The sequence below is a fragment of the Ambystoma mexicanum genome, chromosome 2p (assembly GCF_040938575.1).
Source record: "Ambystoma mexicanum isolate Mex_15411 chromosome 2p, UKY_AmexF1_1, whole genome shotgun sequence".
Taxonomy (NCBI): Eukaryota; Metazoa; Chordata; class Amphibia; order Caudata; family Ambystomatidae; genus Ambystoma; species Ambystoma mexicanum.
The window spans coordinates 13722870-13744287 of NC_090923.1; the positions used below are offsets into that span (position 1 = coordinate 13722870).

The 21418-nt window shown below is 48.0% G+C and overlaps 1 protein-coding gene across 1 annotated transcript in view; it reads right to left on the reverse strand.

Annotated features, from left to right (window-relative positions):
• LOC138567671 (olfactory receptor 8H3-like) overlaps positions 1 to 21167 on the reverse strand; it is a 93783-nt gene extending 72616 nt beyond the window's left edge. The window contains exon 1 of the mRNA XM_069646142.1: positions 20922 to 21167. Within this exon, the coding sequence (XP_069502243.1) occupies positions 20922 to 21167 (246 nt within the window). The remainder of the gene's footprint in view (positions 1 to 20921) is intronic.
• Between the last annotated feature and the right edge of the window lie 251 nt (positions 21168 to 21418).

A 21418-nucleotide genomic window follows, 5' to 3' on the forward strand; every position in this document is an offset into this window, starting at 1 on the left:
TTGACCAAATATATTTTATTTCGGCTCCGGATGGGTTTATTCACCATTTCTTTATGTTAAAGTGTTTCTCGTGTTTCACTCTGCGCGCCAAACCAGGTCTGGTCCCTTTGTTTGTTGTCTTTTTGCGGGCTTCTGCAGAGAAGCCCTCCTTAAGGCGCCTGAAAGTCTGGGTAGGCAAGATGTGCGGGAGGGGTCTTAGGACTCCTGCCATGGGTTCCCTTGGTAACCCAAGTCGCACTCCTGTTTGATTGGCTGGGTGACTGTCCTTGTCAGGACAGCCACCCTGCTGTGTGATTGACCGCCAGGATGTATGAATAGGGGAAAACTGCATAAAAAGCAGGTCTCTGGCACTGGAAAGGCAGAGTCGCCACTGGAACGAAAGAACCAACGAGGAGCTGATGGAAGAGGACCTCTACAACGACTTAACCGCCTGGTGAAGCCTTGCTGCAGGTCCGAATCTTCAGAATCCGACAACAGCGAAGATCCTCCAGGAAACTTCTTCCCTTGAGCTTGTGGGACCAACCAGTTCGCCCAAACTTCAAGCCAGGACCCCTCCTCTGGTCGAATTCACTGTACAAAGCTACAGTGGGCCAGATAGCCAGGAAGGTCAGACCCTGCTTGGGTTTTAAGGAGCGCACCTTTTATTCGTTGATTTGTTCTGCTGCTGGTTTCTTCCCTGGGTAGTGCAGGACCCTCCAGTCTTCCTACTTCATGTCAGTCCGACAGTCGCTTCAGGAACCGTGAGCCTGCTGGAACTACTAGGAACGTCTGCCTCAGCTGCAGCTTCTTCTCCGTTTTAAGGTACTGTGCAAATCCGGTTGCTCGTTTCGTTCAGCCGTGGTGAAAGTGTTTGAAATCTTTCACCAATCCGAGGGCTTGTCCTTCTCTTCTCTTTTACTTAACTTTTCTGCCAACCAACCTCATCCGGAACCAGTCGCACGAACATTACCGCAAACTACCCTGAACAATGTGATCTTGAGCGAAAGAATTTTGGCCTATTGACTTTGGCCCTAAGCCTTTTCTACCTGATTCTATCACTGCAGTTCCACTTGCTCAATTGCCCTGGGTACTTACCTATTGGTGTGGTTCAATTTCTATTAACGTTGTCTTTCCCTCCCTTTTAAATTGCTGGAGTGCCATTTTCGTCCCACTTCATTTTGTGAGCTTAACTTGTCTGGAACTTATTGGGAGTGGTGTGGTGCATTAAGAGTGTGATTTTTAAAACTGCTTTATTTTAGTAAAAGTTTATATAACTGATAAGTAAATAAATGTACATTCTTTTACTTGGAAACCTTGAGTCAGTGTTTGTTTGAATCATAGTAATTGCTGTACTTTGTGTAACTATTTGATACTGCTCACTTGCTCTTGAGATAAGTCTGGCTGCTCAGCCATCGCTACCACTTTACTATGTAGTACAGGCTTGTACCAAATGTGAATATGTACTGTCACTTGTAGTCTTAATTGTGTGTGGTGTTCCCAAAGGGTACTGCATATAATCCTGCCTAACACCTTAATAACCCAGCACCTCGATATTTGATAGAGAGGTTCAATAGAAGACTTACTCCCCGACCCACTAGAGAGGCCTACACCAATTGTCTGACAGACCCCTAGTTCAAACGGATGACAATCGGCGGGAACAGCTTCCCTGTCAAAGCTGCCCAACTCTGGAACTCCCTTCCACCCTCCCTCAGGGCGGACCAAACCTACACACATTTCAGGCAAAATATCATCAACTGGTTTAAAACCAATAATGCTTAATCCCAGACTAGTCATCTCCGTGCAACCCCTCTCCCCACTTAAACAACCTAGCTTAAATGTTATACTTAAAGCTACAACAGTACATATCTGCTACCCCTCCCTCGTGCTGCCCCCGTCCCTGTACCTGTTATCCTACAATGGGCATCACACGCCAGTGGTGACCCCTATTGTGACCAACTTGGTACTTTTTACTGTATCTTATCCTTGTATATCAATGTAATAACTTGTAACTTTGTAAGCTATGCTATATTTTGTATCATACCTTGTACCCATGTAAACTGAAAATGTCCTTGTCTTCGTGCCCTGATACCTTTGGGTCTGGAGCGTGTTACAAATAAATAAACAAACAAACAAATAAAACATAAGCCCTACCTTAAGCCTTTCCCTGACACCCCCTCAAGGAAGGTTAAGTCATTGGATAAGGAATGTGGCCAATCCTGCGAGTGAGTATGTAGGAGGGTGTGTGTGACTGGTTGAGCATGGGTTATTTGGTTGAGGACAGAAGAGGGGCGTCTAAGAGACCAGAGGTGGAGAGCACAGCAGGAGTGGAGAAGCTATTGGAGAGAGGAGGCCACATCACGAGTTGGGAGGTATTTTGTTGGAGATTTCGAGGGGCAGAATTAGTGTTACTGCCGGGACAAGCAGCGGTAGCAGCACTGAATCACAACCTGGTTTGAACACTCACCCCACTCTGGCGGTAACGCTAAGACCGACCAGTGGAATCAGTGCCGAAACAAGGCTAACCACCAAAATATTGGCGCTTATAGCGCTACTAAATGGAAAAAAGGTGGGCACCACAGTAGGTTTTATTGATTTTAAGTGAAAAATAGTTTATGTTATTGTTTAAGATAGATATATGCTTTTCTAAGGAGCTGACCGGGTTGAAAAAAGCCCAACGACACTCGGGCTTTGTAGTAAGTACAACAGTTAGAAAAACAGAGTGGAAACCACCCCGTAATGCCCAGTGCTCACTGTTGCTTCGTATTAGGAAGCTTACTTCATTCCTTTAGGTTTGTTATTAATTGGTTTGTTTGATTTGGTAATCCGTTCAAAACAAGCAATTGTAGCCACTTCTTTTTTCTTTTCTCAAATCTTTACTGTTGTGGTTGTGTTTAAATCACACAATTATTTGGCAAATTCACAATTCCTCTACAAATCAACACAGCTTCTGCCAATGCATTTCGGTGCCTAGCACCATCTTCAGGGCAAAATTTTAACACAAGTCATATCACAAATATTTATAAATAGAGTATAAATGTACATACCCATAGGTAGATTAGTCCCATCATGTAGTTAGATAAAAAAGAAAAATTACAATGTATGCATTAGTGACCCTAGCAACATAAGCAATGCTTCATTTCAGTGCACGTATTGTGATTGTAATTGTGCATCTTTACCTTAGCCGTTCCTCCGCAATCATAAATGCCTCGTGTATGTGTACACGTAAGTAGAGTGTCCCTGTCAGAAGAGAGGGATAATAAGCCTTACGCAGCTCCCTAGTAACCTTACTCAATTCATTCAGATTGCCCTGTCATGGCAGCGCGTCTTACCTTCACTCTGCTGTATTGCGATATGCTCGCAAATTGGGTCGCGTATGCGTACCCGTGCAAGGCTTACTAATGCCGTTACCATTGAGTTCGTGGCACCGCCCGTCGTCTATGATTGGGCGAGGTGGGCGTGCCTCCAGTCCCACCTCTCCGCATGAACGGAGGGGCGGGACATAGGACCTCCATGGTAACCGCCCGTGTTGGCGTGATGGAGTGAATCCATATAGTGTGCAATTCAGTATATTGCTCATTGATGCCTACAATCTAAACTAGTAGGAGAATGTATCAAGAAACCTCAATGGTTCTCACAGCCAATTTGCTGTCCATAACTGGATGAACAAGACTTGCCTCCAGTCTCACCCTTACATTGGCGGGCGGAGACTTTCTATGTGATTACTACAAGTTTTTGCTTGTTATGGGTAAATGTCTGTAACGCTCACCTGGCTCCCACGGAGGCACTGACCTGGTCTGGATTGCTGTGACCTCTTCAAGCGTGATGCGCAGGATTCGAAACACCGACTGAACTGGACCCCCAAATCTGGCTTGTCTGGCCCATAGAAAAATCTTTCTGTAGGTGGAGAAAGGGGATTAACTGACTGCAGAGTATTGTGATTGCTTCCCACCTCCCCTTTGCTCTTCTCTGACCACCTCCGAAATCCCCAATCAAGGCTCACCTTAATGTTTGAATGGATGAGCTCTCCATCCTGCTTCTGGTGCAGGGGCGCATATTTGACCAGTTACTTCACTGGTTTCGGAAGGCGAAATGCCGTAAGTATGCAGTTTAAAAAGTTCCAGAGTAGAGTCTTCTCTTTGTTTGCTTTTCTTAACCTGCGATCTGTCCTTATTTTCAGGTGCAGAGTGGAAGTGATGCTTCGAGGGATATTGCCGGAGATAAACTCAGGTGAGTTTGTGATAAAATGATCCCTTTAAATGTCTTTGAATCCCTCTAGTAATGTCTTTCTTTTTTCCCCTTGGGGCCGTGGTGCGGTACCAGGCCAAGAAGTGGCGCCGACGCGAAATGAGGAGTGGTTCCGTCAAATATGGCCAGGTAAGTCTTGTGACGGAAAATCAGGCTTTCCTCATTTGTTCCTCCTGCTCACCTTTTGTCTCTTCTTCTCCCATGCAGATGCAGAGATGTGGCGGAATGCCCAGAAGGTCGCGGTGGATAGTGAAGAGCGCACGAGGCAGGTGAGTGATGCGCGGCGCTGCAACAAGTAGCGCAATGCTTTTAAAGAATGTCTATCTTCAGGATCGCTGGCGTGAAGGTTCCGGACACAGGTAGGAAGTTAGATTAAGTTCTTGGTTTTCACCTTTTCTCTTCCCTTCCTTCCTTTCAGGTATCCCAAGATCGAGGCGGGCGTGGCTGGAGGCAAGATGCAGGAGCAGGCACGGTGAGCGTTCAGCTGCTAGATGCAGAGCAACGCGAAGCACGTGTGGCAGTCCGGGCGTGGTTTAAATAGCCTTGGAAGAAGTTCCAGGTAAGTATTCTTCCACGGTCCGCACCCAAGTAAAATAGTTCCTTTGATAAAATAGTCCCTCCTAAGTCTCATTTGGCTTGAGGCTTCATGCAGCATGGTCTGCGTCAGGTAAGTGCACCAAACACCCTCTTTTATGAGCCTGGCGCATATGGCGCCAGGACTGATGTCCAACATGAGCCTGGCGCCAAAGGCGCCAGGACAAAGTCCAAAGAGCCCCTATTAGGGGCCGCTGGGCTTTTACCCGAGGGCATGATGCCTGCTCCCGGGGGTGCTGGGCCTGTTATGGTGCTCCGGGGGTAGGCATCATGACAATGTCAGACCGCTGCATGCAAGTCTGTCCGTGCCTGCCGTACATGGCAAAGGGTCATATTACAACACATGTTGATGTGCATATATATATATATATATTACTCATTGATGCCTTCAATCAAAACTATTGGGAAACTGTGTGAACGAGCCTCAATGGTTATCACGGCCAATGCGCCGGCCCTAACTGGATGAACAAGACGTGCCTCCAGTCTCACCCTCATATGTAGGCGGGGCGAAGACCTTCTATGTGAATACTGCGAGTTACTGCTTGCTATGAGTGAATGTCAGTCAGCTTCATGTAAGCCTGCCCGTGCCTGCCGTACATTGCAAAGGGTCATATTACAACACATGTTACTCTTAAATGGAACTGAACCCTTAATGTCAGGGCCTTACGTTCTTCTTTATAGCATCAAATTCAAATTGAGATCATTAGGTAACCGTATATGTCTTCAATTAACATATTATACAGAATTGCTCGCTGATATTCAACCTATAGGTTCACAACGTCCATCACCCCTAGAGAGCAAAGAAAACACATCCCTCAAAAGACTTTCACTTTAAAAAAAAAAAAAACAATATTAACACTGCATTCAGTGTATATATATTGATTAAAGAAAACAAGCAAAGTTGATCTCCTCGTTCAACCCCTTTGGGGTCAGAGCTCCCAATTTATCAATCCAAAACGATTCCCTCTGATCAAGTCTTTGTTGTAAATTCATATGTGGCCCTCTTTTTTACACCACTTCCAGGATTTGGAATTTTAGAATTTTATCTGGGACAAATTATGCTTCTTAGAGTCCCAATGACGTGCCACTGCCGAAACTTTGTTGTGTGTTCGTATGCACGAACGGTGCTCGTTCCATCTCATTTTAGCAGCTATTGTCGATTGTCCCACATAATACAGCCCACATGGGCATTTTATGGAGTGAACTGTATTCACTGAGTCGCATGTCCCAAAATGTCGTAGTTTGATTTTTTTCTCCAGTATGCGGATGATTCACTATGTTTCCTTTCAGTATGTATCCACAATTAGAACAGTTCAAACATAGGAATGTCCCGGTTTTGTTTGTGTCCTTTTTCTTCTTCAAGTTCCTTGTTTTAACCAACGTGCCTTTCAAATTCTGACTCCTCTTATAGGCAAAGGTTGGGAGTTCGTTAAACAAAGGTTCTACTCGTTCATCCAAGGCTAATATGTTCCAGTTTTTTTTAATTATATTTTTAATCCGTTTGCTCTGTTTTGAATATTTGGACACGAACACAATCGAGGGTGCTTCGTCGGCCTTCTGTTTGGGTTTCAGCAGTTCTTCCTGTCCTTTTTCCTTGAGTCTCTCCACTGCTTCTGCAATTTCTGATCTACCATAACCTCAATTGAGGAATTTGGTTCCCATCCTGTCTATTGCTTCATCATAATCCTATGGGTCACTGACTATACTTTTAACTCTCTGCATATGGCTATATGGGAGATTCTTTATTAAACTTGGCTGGTGGAAACTCAGCTTATGTAAGTTGTTATTCCTATCAGTTGGTTTTTTGGTATATATTGGTTCTGTAGCCTGTATGTTCTATAGTGATCTTGACATCCAGGAAATGTATCGTTTCTGTGGAGCATTCGTATGTAAACTGTATGCCGTGATCAATGTTATTGAGATATTCCAAAAATTCTTTCAGTTCGTCTTCAGTACCATGCCAAATCCCAAAAATGGCATCTATATATCGGATCCATAGGCCGATCTTACTTTTCGATCTTTAGTTTTTCAACACATAGGGCCTCATTACACGGTATGCAGTAACCATGGCAGTATTCCCATGTTTGAACTGTTCTAATTGTGGATACATACTGAAAGGAAACATAGTGAATCATCTGCATACTGGAGAAAAAATCAAACTAGGACATTTTGGGACATGCGACTCAGTGAATACAGTTTACTCCATAAAATGCCCATGTGGGCTGTATTATGTGGGACAATCGAAAAGAGCTGCTAAAATGAGATGGAACGAGCACCATTTGTGCATACGAACACACAACAAAGCTTCAGCAGTGGGACTCTAAGAAGCATAAATTGTCCCAGATAAAATTCTAAATCCTTGAAGTGGTGCACAAAAGAGAGCCACACATGAATTTACAACAAAGACTTGATCAGAGGGAATCGTTTTGGATTGATAAATTGGGAACTCTGACCCCAAAGGGGTTGAACGAGGAGATCAACTTTGCTTGTTTTCTTTAATCAATATTTATACTGAATGCAGTGTTAATATTGTTGTTTTTTTTTTTTTAAAGTGAAAATCTTTTGAGGGATGTGTTTTCTTTGCTCTCTAGGGATGATGGGCGTTGTGAAACTATAGGTTGAATATCAGCGAGCAATTCTGTATAATATGTTAGTTGAAGACATATACGGTTACCTAAAGATCTCAATTTCAATTTGATGCTATAAAGAAGAACGTAAGGCCCTGACATTAAGGGTACAGTTCCATTTAAGAATAACATGTGTTGTAATATGACCCTTTGCAATGTACGGCAGGCACGGGCATGCTTACATGAAGCCGACTGACATTCACTCATAGCAAGCAGTAAATCGCAGTATTCACATAGAAGCTCTCCGCCCGCCTACATATGAGGGTGAGACTGGAGGCACGTCTTGTTCGTCCAGTTAGGGACGGCGTATTGGCCGTGATAACCATTGAGGCTCGTTAACACAGTTTCCCACTAGTTTTGATTGAAGGCATCAATGAGTAATATATCAACATGTGTTGTAATATGACCCTTTGCAATGTACGGCAGGCATGGACAGACTTGCATTCAGTGGTCTGACATTTACCCATAATCAGCAATAACTTGTAGTAATCACATAGAAGGTCTCCGCCCGCCAACGTAAAAGGGTGAGACTGGAGGCAAGTCTTGTTCGTCCAGTTATGGACAGCGAATTGGCTGTGAGAACCATTGAGGTTCCTTGCTACATTCTTCTACTAGTTTAGATGGAAGGCATCAATGAGCAATATACTGAATTGCACTCTATATGGAATCACACCATCACGCCAACACGGGCGGTTACCATGGAGGTCCTATGTCCTGCCCCTCCGTTCATGCGGAGAGGTGGGACTGGAGGCAAGCCCTCCTTGTCCAAGCATAGACGACGGGCGGTGCCACGAACTCTGTGATAACAGTGTTAGGAAGCCTTGCACGGGTACCCGTGACCCAATTTGCGAGCAGAGTGAAGGTAAGACGCACTGCCATGACAGGGCAATCTGAATGAATTGAGTAAGGTTACTAGGGAGCTGCTTAAGGCTTATTATCCCTCTCTTCTGACAAGGACACTCTACTTACGTGTACACATACACGAGGCGTTTATGATTGCGGAGGAACGGCTAAGGTAAAGATGCACAATCACAATCACAATAAGTGCACTGAAATTAAGCATTGCTTATGTTGCTAGGGTCACCAATGAATACATTGTAATTTTTCTTTTTTATCTAACTACATGATGGGACTAATCTACCTATGGGTATGTACATTTATATTCTATTTATATATATTTGTGATATGAATTGTGTTACAATTTAGCCCTGAAGATGGTGCTAAACACCGAAATGCATTGGCAGAAGTCATGTTGATTTGTAGAGGAATTGTGAATTCGCCAAATAATTGTGGGATTTAAACACAACCAAAACAGTAAAGATTTGAGAAAAGAAAAAAGAAATGGCTACAATTGCTTGTGTTGAACGGATTATCAAATCAAACAAACCAATTAATAACAAACCTAAAGGAATGAAGTTAGCTTCCTAATACGAAGCAACAGTGAGCACTGGGCATTACGGGTGGTTTCCACTCTGTTTTTCTAACTGTTGTGCTTATAGCGCTACTGCCAAAGCCCACCACTGCTCTTAGCGCAGGCACACTTGGCGCCGGTGGAAACAGCATCATCTCCGCAATGGGAAGCATGGCAGCAGCCATCTTTAAAAACTCGATACAACCCGAATCACCCACTTCATGCAGCCATCCAAATCCAAAACACATTGCCAACAAGTCCCAGGAGCGGACCTAAGGGAAGGTGTCAGAGAACCAGCTGAAAAGCCAAAATTCAGTGAGGAGAATTGGTAGTCATCACAGATGAGGTAGTGGCTCACTGTGAGGAGCTGTATGGCACCAGACAGTGGAAAACTACAGGACAGCACAAAACTTCCATCTGGCTGGCAATCAGCCAGAAGATGACTGCAGTGGGCAGTGTGCCCCATGATGCCGAGGACTGCCAAAAGAGGCGGAACGACCTCGGGGTCAGGGTGCAGGGGCTGCTCTTGTAACATCGGCGGGTGTCCATGTCAACTGGAGGCGGTACCATTGAGCCACTAGTCCTGACACCATGAGAAGAGAAGTGTAGTACAATTCTCGACATGGAGGGCATCGAGGGAGTAGGTGGAGCGTAGGAGAGTGCCAACAGCCAGGAGGCAGAAGGTGAGTCGATACACCACCTAAACACAACAAAGGACCATGCATAAATATCAGCCCAGCACAAGATGCTGCAGTGGACAGGGACACATGCCAGAAGGTCCAGCACCAGGGCCGGTTAACCAGGGGTGCCACATCAGCCAGCCTGCACAGCACCCAGGAGGCAGGGCTCCAAGTGCACCCCTAAGTGGCACTGCAGTGAGAATGGGTGGAAAGCGATCAATCCAAGTGCAATACGCACCACCCCCCCGCTGGTGCACAAGGTGCCAGCAGGATTGTGGTGCATGAGTAACCACGACACAGGGCGGCAGTCACTCTGACATGTTGCAGGGCCAGTTGGCCTGCCCCATGTTGGCATGGCAGATGAGCCCCATGGAAGTACAGGTCCCCCTACACTGACATGGGTGCAGCAAGGGAAATACAAAACAACACAGCACAACACTGCTGGGTGCACGTAGAGCCATGGTAGTGCCATAGAGGAATCCCCCACCCCCACCCCCACAAGGCATGCGTCACCCGGGAGGGGTTGTGGGGGCAAGAACACATACGACCTTCCCATGTGCTACCCTAACCAAGGTGGTGCCTGTATGCCATCACCTGACCTTGAAAGCATGCCACAACATGGATGACCCTGCAGGACCACAAGCATGCATGCGATACCTCAGCTGCCCCTGCATGTATATCCTGCCTTCACTGCACTGAGGCCAAAGGCTACCTGGCCATGTGTCACACACAAGTAACTGCAACCATTCCCACAATGCTGTGCCCACATGCAATGTCCCTGTGCCCATCTCTCCAAATGTGTGCTTTGCCACTCTGTACCTTAGCATATGTGTCTCGCATGCCAACACACATGAAAGAAACATACCCAACAAAATGTCATATTTCCCCTGCAGGAAGTCACGCATCTCCAGAATTATCTGAGGAGGATGAGGGAGCAAGCCAGTAAGGAAGTGGGGCCTCCAGGTCCTCAAGAACCAACCCCACCACACCTCAAGTGCGGCCACATGCCACACCAAGCTGTAATGAAACCATGCCACACCAGGACCCGGCAAGGCCAAGCCTGCTGCTGGCAGCGCAGGCCCTGGCCCAACCCCACATGCCACCAGAACCACCACCACACCCAGTGCACCCACACTGCCAACTGCAGTGGAAGACACCAAGACCACACCTGCTGGCAGGGCCTCCGTTGGCACCCAGGAGGAAACAAGCCAAGTGCCACCGGGTGAGGAAGGGACAAGCAACAATGAGAGCATTTCCCGACACCAGCAATGCCAGACACCTGAGCCGGATGTTGACACGCCATCATTAGGCTCATCGCGATTCAGCCCTGACCCTCTGGAGATCCCCCATCCCATTCACCACACACAACCGAGCCAATCCATCCTCCTATAGAGGCTGGAGGAAATGGAGATGCGGCAACTGGAGATGGTGCCCATTGGCCACACACGTCTGCACTTCCAGGTCACACACACATGGAGCTCTACCTAGAGAAGAAGATGAAGGCAAAGGAGAAGATTCCAGAGCCAGCTGATCCAAAGAAAGGGGAACTAAAATCGTTTTAAAGACTTATAGAAATCCGAGACCTGAAATTGGGAAAAGCATCAGGATTAGGACTCACAGACTATTTCTCCAAATTCTTAAACAAGGGGTAGCTCTTGTGCTCTACTTAGTTCTCTGTAAAGTGACCAGAGCCAGTGGCTCACCCCAGATCTGGAAAGCTCCTAAGATCACCTCACTGCATAAGCAGCACAGAGGCACTGATGTATCCTTCCCCGGCGAGATATCAGTGTATATCACATGCACTCTAGGGTCACTGATCATTTCTCTCTATGCAAGTGGCCCCCGCAGGTTCATGAGGCCAATGGAGAGGAACGGTGCACAGGCGGCTGCTAATACTGCTGCCCTGGCAGTGTATGGCCAGAGAGTCAGGGAGTCAGGGTCGCATCTCTGTACTGGTGGTCACTCAGTGCCTCATACTCGTTCACCGGACTCAGGGGACTGAAGGCAGAACACATTCAGAACCTATGCAGTCAGATGCAGATGAGAGTTAGAGGTATAGTCCCAGCCTGATCTGAAGACCCTTCACTGGGCTTGGAAAGTGCTGCTCTGAGTCTGTAGATGCTGTGAGTCTGTGATATTCCCTCCTGCCGGTGCAGCCGGAGGAGAGAGGGATAATCAGGGCCTGCAGCTTAGAGAGCGAACAAATAACACAACATGCCCGTGAGGTCTCGTGCCCGGAACTGCCTGCGTCCGGCAGGGTGAGCTCTTTATTATTTGTGTGCCTCACGTCTCTGCGCATGTGGGACTTGAGGCAGAATCCAACACCGGGGTCCCAGGACGCATGCACACGCCTCTTCCTATCACTCCCTTCTGAGAAAGAATCGACCCCTCGTCTATGTCTATTCTGAAAACGCACACTCTTCTTTCCACTCACAGGCTAATGTTTGTTATACTAATTAGTATACACTATAGTGTAGTTTAGTATTGTGTATTATATTAAATGGACCATAAGCCAGGTAACTAATAGTTACCTGGCTTATGGTCCATTTAATATAATACTCTCAGTAACCTGAGACATAAGCAGAACCTCTGCTGGGCTGAGGCCACTGCCCCCCCCCTTCTCCTTGTCAGGTTCTAGCTTCTCACATTGCACCATCTGACCTGTGTCTCTGTGTGTCCGCCAGTCTCGGCTTCCTCTCCCATCATAGAGCCCCGCAGGCTGGTCGGCTGCACCAGAATGCATGGTGCATGGCCCTCCTCTGGGCTGCAAGCAAAGGGCCCCATGCCCCAGACTAGAGCCCCTTTACTGGACCGCTATTTCTGCGGTTGCCCTGGCCTGCATTCCAACCTGTACCACAACCCCCAACTTCACAAGGATGATTCACGATGGTTGTCAGTGGCCCAATGCACCTGCCTTGTCAGGGGCTACACTAGTGTCCCACACAGTGTATACACAAAGACAAGGTGTGTAAAGGCATCAAAACCTCCAGAAACTTCACATCTTACATCCTCGTCTTGGCCATCACATGGGGTGCAGCGTTATCCAGTAAATGATTCTGATCATGAGAACAGGCCTTGACCATCATATGGGGTCCGGCGTTATCCCAGTAAAGGATTCTGATCATGAGAACAGGCCTTGACCATCATATGGGGTCCGGCGTTAGCCATGTAAAGGATCCTTGTCATCAGTACAGGCCTTGGCCATCACATTGGGTCCAGTGTTATCCCAGTAAAGGATTCTGGTCATGAGAACAGGCCTTGGCCATCACATGGGGTCCACCGTTATCCCAGTAAAGGATTCTGATTTGGAGTACAGGCCTTGGCCATCACATTGGGTCCAGCGTTATCCCGGTGAAGGATTCTGATCATGAATGCTCGTCTTGGTCATCATATGGGGTCCAGCGTTATCCCAGTAAAGGATTCAGATCATGAGTACAGGCCTTGGCCATCACATGGGGTCCAGCGTTATCCCTGTAAAGGATTCTGATCACGAGTACAGGCCTTGGCCATCACATGGGGTCCAGCGTTATCCCAGTAAAGGATTCTGATCATGAGTCCTCGCCTTAGCAATCATATGGGGTCCAGCGTTATCCCTGTAAAGGATTCTGATCATGAGTACAGGCCTTGGCCATCACATGGGGTCCAGAGTTATCCCAGTAAAGGATTGTGATCATGAGAACAGGCCTTGGCCTTCATATGGGGTCCAGCATTAGCCATGTAAAGGATCCTGGTCATCAGTACAGGTCTTGGCCATCACATTGGGTCCAGCGTTATCCCAGTAAAGGATTCTGATCATGAGTACAGGCCGTGGCCATCACATGGGGTCCACCATTATCCCAGTAAAGGATACTGATCATAAGTACAGGCCTTGGTCATCACATGGGGTCCAGCGTTATCCCAGTAAAGGATTCTGATCATGAGAACAGGCCTTGGCCATCACCTGTGGTCCAGCGTTATCCCTGTAAAGGATCCTGGTCATCAGTACAGGCCTTGGCCATCACATTGCGTCCAGCGTTCTCCCAGTAAAGGATTCTGATCATGAGAACAGGCCTTGGCCATCACATGGATTCCAGCGTTATCCCAGTAAAGGATTCTGATCATGAGAACAGGCCTTGGCCATGACATGGAGTCCAGCGTTATCCCAGTAAAGGATTCTGATCATGAGAACAGGCCTTGGCCATCACCTGTGGTCCAGCGTTATCCCTGTAAAGGATCCTGGTCATCAGTACAGGCCTTGGCCATCACATTGCGTCCAGCGTTATCCCAGTAAAGGATTCTGATCATGAGAACAGGCCTTGGCCATCACATGGATTCCAGCATTATCCCAGTAAAGGATTCTGATCATGAGAACAGGCCTTGGCCATCACATGGGGTCCAGCGTTATCCCAGTAAAGGATTCTGATCATGAGAACAGGCCTTGGCCATCACCTGTGGTCCAGCGTTATCCCTGTAAAGGATCCTGGTCATCAGACAAGGCCTTGGCCATCACATTGCATCCAGCATTATCCCTGTAAAGGATCCTGGACATCAGTACAGTCCTTGGCCATCACATTGCGTCCAGCGTTATCCCAGTAAAGGATTCTAATCATGAGAACAGGCCTTGGCCATCACATGGATTCCAGCGTTATCCCAGTAAAGGATTCTGATCATGAGAACAGGCCTTGGCCATCACATGGGGTCCAGCGTTATCCCAGTAAAGGATTCTGATCATGAGTACAGGCCTTGGCCATCACAAGGGGTCCAGAGTTATCCCAGTAAAGGATTCTGATCATGAGAACAGGCCTTGGCCATCACCTGTGGTCCAGCGTTATCCCTGTAAAGGATCCTGGTCATCAGTACAGGCCTTGGCCATCACATTGCGTCCAGCGTTATCCCAGTAAAGGATTCTGATCATGAGAACAGGCCTTGGCCATCACCTGTGGTCCAGCGTTATCCCTGTAAAGGATCCTGGTCATCAGTACAGGCCTTGGCCATCACATTGCGTCCAGCGTTATCCCAGTAAAGGATTCTGATCATGAGAACAGGCCTTGGCCATCACATGGATTCCAGCATTATCCCAGTAAAGGATTCTGATCATGAGAACAGGCCTTGGCCATCACATGGGGTCCAGCGTTATCCCAGTAAAGGATTCTGATCATGAGAACAGGCCTTGGCCATCACCTGTGGTCCAGCGTTATCCCTGTAAAGGATCCTGGTCATCAGACAAGGCCTTGGCCATCACATTGCATCCAGCATTATACCTGTAAAGGATCCTGGACATCAGTACAGTCCTTGGCCATCACATTGCGTCCAGCGTTATCCCAGTAAAGGATTCTAATCATGAGAACAGGCCTTGGCCATCACATGGATTCCAGCGTTATCCCAGTAAAGGATTCTGATCATGAGAACAGGCCTTGGCCATCACATGGGGTCCAGCGTTATCCCAGTAAAGGATTCTGATCATGAGTACAGGCCTTGGCCATCACATGGGGTCCAGAGTTATCCCAGTAAAGGATTCTGATCATGAATCCTTGTCTTGGCCATCACCTGGGGTCCAGCGTTATCCCAGTAAAGGATTCTGATCATGAGTACAGGCCTTGGCCATCACATGGGGTCCAGCGTTATCCCAGTAAAGGATTCTGATCATGAGAACAGGCCTTGGCCATCACATGGATTCCAGCATTATCCCAGTAAAGGATTCTGATCATGAGAACAGGCCTTGGCCATCACATGGGGTCCAGCGTTATCCCAGTAAAGGATTCTGATCATGAGAACAGGCCTTGGCCATCACCTGTGGTCCAGCGTTATCCCTGTAAAGGATCCTGGTCATCAGACAAGGCCTTGGCCATCACATTGCATCCAGCATTATCCCTGTAAAGGATCCTGGACATCAGTACAGTCCTTGGCCATCACATTGCGTCCAGCGTTATCCCAGTAAAGGATTCTAATCATGAGAACAGGCCTTGGCCATCACATGGATTCCAGCGTTATCCCAGTAAAGGATTCTGATCATGAGAACAGGCCTTGGCCATCACATGGGGTCCAGCGTTATCCCAGTAAAGGATTCTGATCATGAGTACAGGCCTTGGCCATCACATGGGGTCCAGAGTTATCCCAGTAAAGGATTCTGATCATGAATCCTTGTCTTGGCCATCACCTGGGGTCCAGCGTTATCCCAGTAAAGGATTCTGATCATGAGTACAGGCCTTGGCCATCACATGGGGTCCAGCGTTATCCCAGTAAAGGATTCTGATCATGAATCCTTGTCTTGGCCATCACCTGGGGTCCAGCGTTATCCCAGTAAAGGATTCTGATCATGAGTACAGGCCTTGGCCATCACATGGGGTCCAGCGTTATCCCAGTAAAGGATTCTGATCATGAGTACAGGCCTTGGCCATCACCTGGGGTCCAGCGTTATCCCAGTAAAGGATTCTGATCATGAGAACAGGCCTTGGCCATCACCTGTGGTCCAGCGTTATCCCTGTAAAGGATCCTGGTCATCAGACAAGGCCTTGGCCATCACATTGCATCCAGCATTATCCCTGTAAAGGATCCTGGACATCAGTACAGTCCTTGGCCATCACATTGCGTCCAGCGTTATCCCAGTAAAGGATTCTAATCATGAGAACAGGCCTTGGCCATCACATGGATTCCAGCATTATCCCAGTAAAGGATTCTGATCATGATAACAGGCCTTGGCCATCACATGGGGTCCAGCGTTATCCCAGTAAAGGATTCTGATCATGAGTACAGGCCTTGGCCATCACATGTGGTCCAGCGTTATCCCTGTAAAGGATCCTGGTCATCAGACAAGGCCTTGGCCATCACATTTCATCCAGCATTATCCCTGTAAAGGATCCTGGACATCAGTACAGTCCTTGGCCATCACATTGCGTCCAGCGTTATCCCAGTAAAGGATTCTAATCATGAGAACAGGCCTTGGCCATCACATGGATTCCAGCGTTATCCCAGTAAAGGATTCTGATCATGAGAACAGGCCTTGGCCATCACATGGGGTCCAGCGTTATCCCAGTAAAGGATTCTGATCATGAGTACAGGCCTTGGCCATCACATGGGGTCCAGAGTTATCCCAGTAAAGGATTCTGATCATGAATCCTTGTCTTGGCCATCACCTGGGGTCCAGCGTTATCCCAGTAAAGGATTCTGATCATGAGTACAGGCCTTGGCCATCACATGGGGTCCAGCGTTATCCCAGTAAAGGATTCTGATCATGAATCCTTGTCTTGGCCATCACCTGGGGTCCAGCGTTATCCCAGTAAAGGATTCTGATCCTGAGTACAGGCCTTGGCCATCACATGGGGTCCAGCGTTATCCCTGTAAAGGATTCTGATCATGAGTACAGGCCTTGGCCATCACATGGGGTCCAGCGTTATCCCAGTAAAGGATTCTGATCATGAGTACAGGCCTTGGCCATCACATGGGGTCCAGAGTTATCCCAGTAAAGGATTCTGATCATGAATCCTTATCTTGGCCATCACCTGGGGTCCAGCGTTATCCCAGTAAAGGATTCTGATCATGAGTACAGGCCTTGGCCATCACATGGGGTCCAGCGTTATCCCAGTAAAGGATTCCGATCATGAGTGCAGGCCTTGGCCATCACATGGGGTCCAGCGTTATCCCAGTAAAGGATTCTGATCATGAATCCTTGTCTTGGCCATCACCTGGGGTCCAGCGTTATCCCAGTAAAGGATTCTGATCATGAGTGCAGGCCTTGGCCATCACATGGGGTCCAGCGTTATCCCAGTAAAGGATTCTGATCATGAATCCTTGTCTTGGCCATCACCTGGGGTCCAGCGTTATCCCAGTAAAGGATTCTGATCATGAGAACAGGCCTTGGCCATCACATGGGGTCCAGCGTTATCCCTGTAAAGGATTCTGATCATGAGTGCAGGCCTTGGCCATCACATGGGGTCCAGCGTTATCCCAGTAAAGGATTCTGATCATGAATCCTTGTCTTGGCCATCACCTGGGGTCCAGCGTTATCCCAGTAAAGGATTCTGATCATGAGTACAGGCCTTGGCCATCACATGGGGTCCAGCGTTATCCCAGTAAAGGATTCTGATCATGAGTACAGGCCTTGGCCATCACATGGGGTCCAGAGTTATCCCAGTAAAGGATTCTGATCATGAATCCTTGTCTTGGCCATCACCTGGGGTCCAGCGTTATCCCAGTAAAGGATTCTGATCATGAGTGCAGGCCTTGGCCATCACATGGGGTCCAGCGTTATCCCAGTAAAGGATTCTGATCATGAATCCTTGTCTTGGCCATCACCTGGGGTCCAGCGTTATCCCAGTAAAGGATTCTGATCATGAGTGCAGGCCTTGGCCATCACATGGGGTCCAGCGTTATCCCAGTAAAGGATTCTGATCATGAGTACAGGCCTTGGCCATCACATGGGGTCCAGCGTTATCCCAGTAAAGGATTCTGATCATTAGTGCAGGCCTTGGCCATCACATGGGGTCCAGCGTTATCCCAGTAAAGGATTCTGATCATGAGTACAGGCCTTGGCCATCACATGGGGGCCAGCGTTATCCCAGTAAAGGATTCTGATCATGAATCCTCGTCTTGGCCATCACATGGGGTCCAGCGTTATCCCAGTAAAGGATTCTGATCATGAGTGCAGGCCTTGGCCATCACATGGGGTCCAGCGTTATCCCAGTAAAGGATTCTGATCATGAGTACAGGCCTTGGCCATCACCTGGGGTCCAGCGTTATCCCAGTAAAGGATTCTGATCATGAGTGCAGGCCTTGGCCATCACATGGGGTCCAGCGTTATCCCAGTAAAGGATTCTGATCATGAATCCTTGTCTTGGCCATCACCTGGGGTCCAGCGTTATCCCAGTGAAGGATTCTGATCATGAGTGCAGGCCTTGGCCATCACCTGGGGTCCAGCGTTATCCCAGTAAAGGATTCTGATCATGAGTGCAGGCCTTGGCCATCACATGGGGTCCAGCGTTATCCCAGTAAAGGATTCTGATCATGAATCCTTGTCTTGGCCATCACCTGGGGTCCAGCGTTATCCCAGTGAAGGATTCTGATCATGAGTACAGGCCTTGGCCATCACCTGGGGTCCAGCGTTATCCTAGTAAAGGATTCTGATCATGAGTACAGGCCTAGGCCATCACTTGGGGTCCAGCGTTATCCCAGTAAAGGATTCTGATCATGAGTACAGGCCTGGGCCATCACTTGGGGTCCAGCGTTATCCCAGTAAACGATTCTGATCATGAGTACAGGCCTTGGCCATCACCTGGGGTCCAGCGTTATCCTAGTAAAGGATTCTGATCATGAGTACAGGCCTAGGCCATCACTTGGGGTCCAGCGTTATCCCAGTAAAGGATTCTGATCATGAGTACAGGCCTTGACCATCACATGGGGTCCAGCGTTATCCCAGTAAAGGATTCTGATCATGAGAACAGGCCTTGGCCATCACATGGGGTCCAGCGTTATCCCAGTGAAGGATTCTGATCATGAGTGCTGGCCTTACTTGCACAAAGTTATACACACTATGCAGCTTTGGCGCAAGTGGTGATACGTGCACCAATGCACCTTATGCACACCATGGATGCACACATTCAAAGGCACCTCCTCTCCCCCTCTGCACATTTGCGGGAGTTATGGAGGTTTCTGTGCATTTTAAAGAGCATCAGATATTCACAAATGAGATGCATTTAAATGCACACTAAGCAAAGGCCTCCCCCGTGCCTGATTGGAACATGCACAGGGGATAAACATCACATGCCAGTGACAATCCACACTAAGCAAAGGCCTCCCCGTGCATGATTGGAACATGCACAGGGGATAAACATCACATGCCAGTGACAATCCTTTAAATGCACACTAAGCAAAGGCCTCCCCGTGCATGATTGGAACATGCACAGGGCATGCACATCGCATGGCAGTGACATTCCTTTAAACCCATGCCTGATTGGAACATGCATATGGGAGGCACATCACATGCCAGTGCCCCTCTTGCTTCTCCACTCTTTTTGACTGCTTACTCTCTTTTCTCTCCTCCTTTCCCGTCTCCCTTTTCCTATCTCCTCTCCTTACTTTCTTCTATGCACTTACTCTATCAGAATTGTCCCTGGACCTAGTATGATAGCAACCTCGTCTGTTTCCTCCACCCTCCCATTACTGTTTTTTCCTCCCTACCATCCCTCCAGCACTATCTGAAATGTCGTCAGGCCTAGTACAATAGTCGCTTGTATTGTTCCTCCCCTCCCTTTCGCACCCCTCTCCCTCACCTTTTGTTTTTCTCCGGCTCTACCAGAAATGTCGTCAGGCCTAGTACGGTAGTCACCTGTCTGTTTCCATTTCCTTCCCACTCTCCCGCTCCCTTTCTTATCTATGTCTTAGCTCTTGCACTATCTGAAATGTCGTCAGGCCGAGTACGATAGTTAATTTCACTTCCTTACTGTTCATGGCCTGAAAGAATGTCCTCCCCCATGCCTGATTGGAGCATGCACAGGGGATGAACATCACGTGGCAGTGACATTCCGCACCCTGTCCTTCATTGCTTTTAAGGGGAATGGAAGCAGTATTACATTGTGTGGAAGCGGTGTGATAATGTGTGATTATGTAGTGCACAGCAAAGAAAATGTGATAATATGAGATGAAAAAAAGACCTGCTCATCACTACTAATGGTGAAATAACCCTGACAAAGGCTGTCATAATATCCATGAATAGACATGTGAAAAGCCCTGCAAAGGGTTAAAGATCCTGCGCTCCAGAGAGTGATCTAAAGCTGGGATCTTCCAGCTCTGCATTGAGGGCCATTTTCCAATGGTTGGGAGCAGGAGAAGGCACGGCCGAGTGCTTTTCTGCTTCCATGTGCAGCTCCAGCGTATATGTCGTGTTGTTTAAAATCGTAATTTGACAGCGGAGAGCTGGTACGCTCACACTCTGGCGTTGCGAGATTCTGTCGCCAAATGTGTGTCATTTGCACTGCAAAGTGCAACACTGCAGGGAAAAAGGCAGTGCATACGTGTATAAGCCGGTTTTGCTGGGCACTTTTGCACTCTGTCAGGCAAAGCGAGTAAACATGGCAGGCAGCGTTTATTTTTAATTGTGAGTGCCTGCTTGGAATGCTCACATGGCAAGCACCACACATAATTACAATCACAACCTGCCCGACATGCAAATATTTTGGACAGGGCATAATTTCAATTAGGAACACTGCTACCATGCTGGAACAGAAAGCAGACAGACCCCGCAGGGATCTCTAACTTTTGCGCAAATGTTTGCATTTCTTCCCGCTCCCCGCTACAATAACTCCGCCTTCCCAATGGCGGGGGCCTCGCTCATTAACCCTCGAGTGCCTGGCAACACCACCCCAGAACAAATATGTCCAAACATCAGAGTCAACATTCTTCAACTAATCTCACCGGCTTCTTGACGACTCTCCGAGGTCTCTCGTCAAGGGTGCCTGGCCCGGATGATTTCGGAGTTCCTTCTTCCTGACTCATTCTTCCCGGGTCTCTTCCCGGGGGAATCCACGAGTCATCCCGCGACTCTCGCGGCTCCGGGGAGACCGACGGCTGGGGCAGTTCCACTCCTTCCCGTCTGCTGTAGTGTCTGAATTGTTGACAGTTCCTGGTGACAGCTCTGTTCTGGTCTTCGGCTGTCACCATTGTGCCTTTTACTGCGGTTACCCTCATGGGGCTCGGGGCAAAGCGCGGATCTGTCTTCTTGGGTGTTGGTTGCTGAACGAGCACTTCATCCCCTATGTGAAAATCGGTATCACCGCGTGGTGGCGGGAATCGGTGTCCCATCTTGCTTTCTCTTTTGCCTCTGCGTCCCTTTGGAGTACGTCCATGTTGGGCGGCTCCTCATATGATGATTTGTGAGGTATGCGGGTTCTCACATTGTAACGGAGCATTAA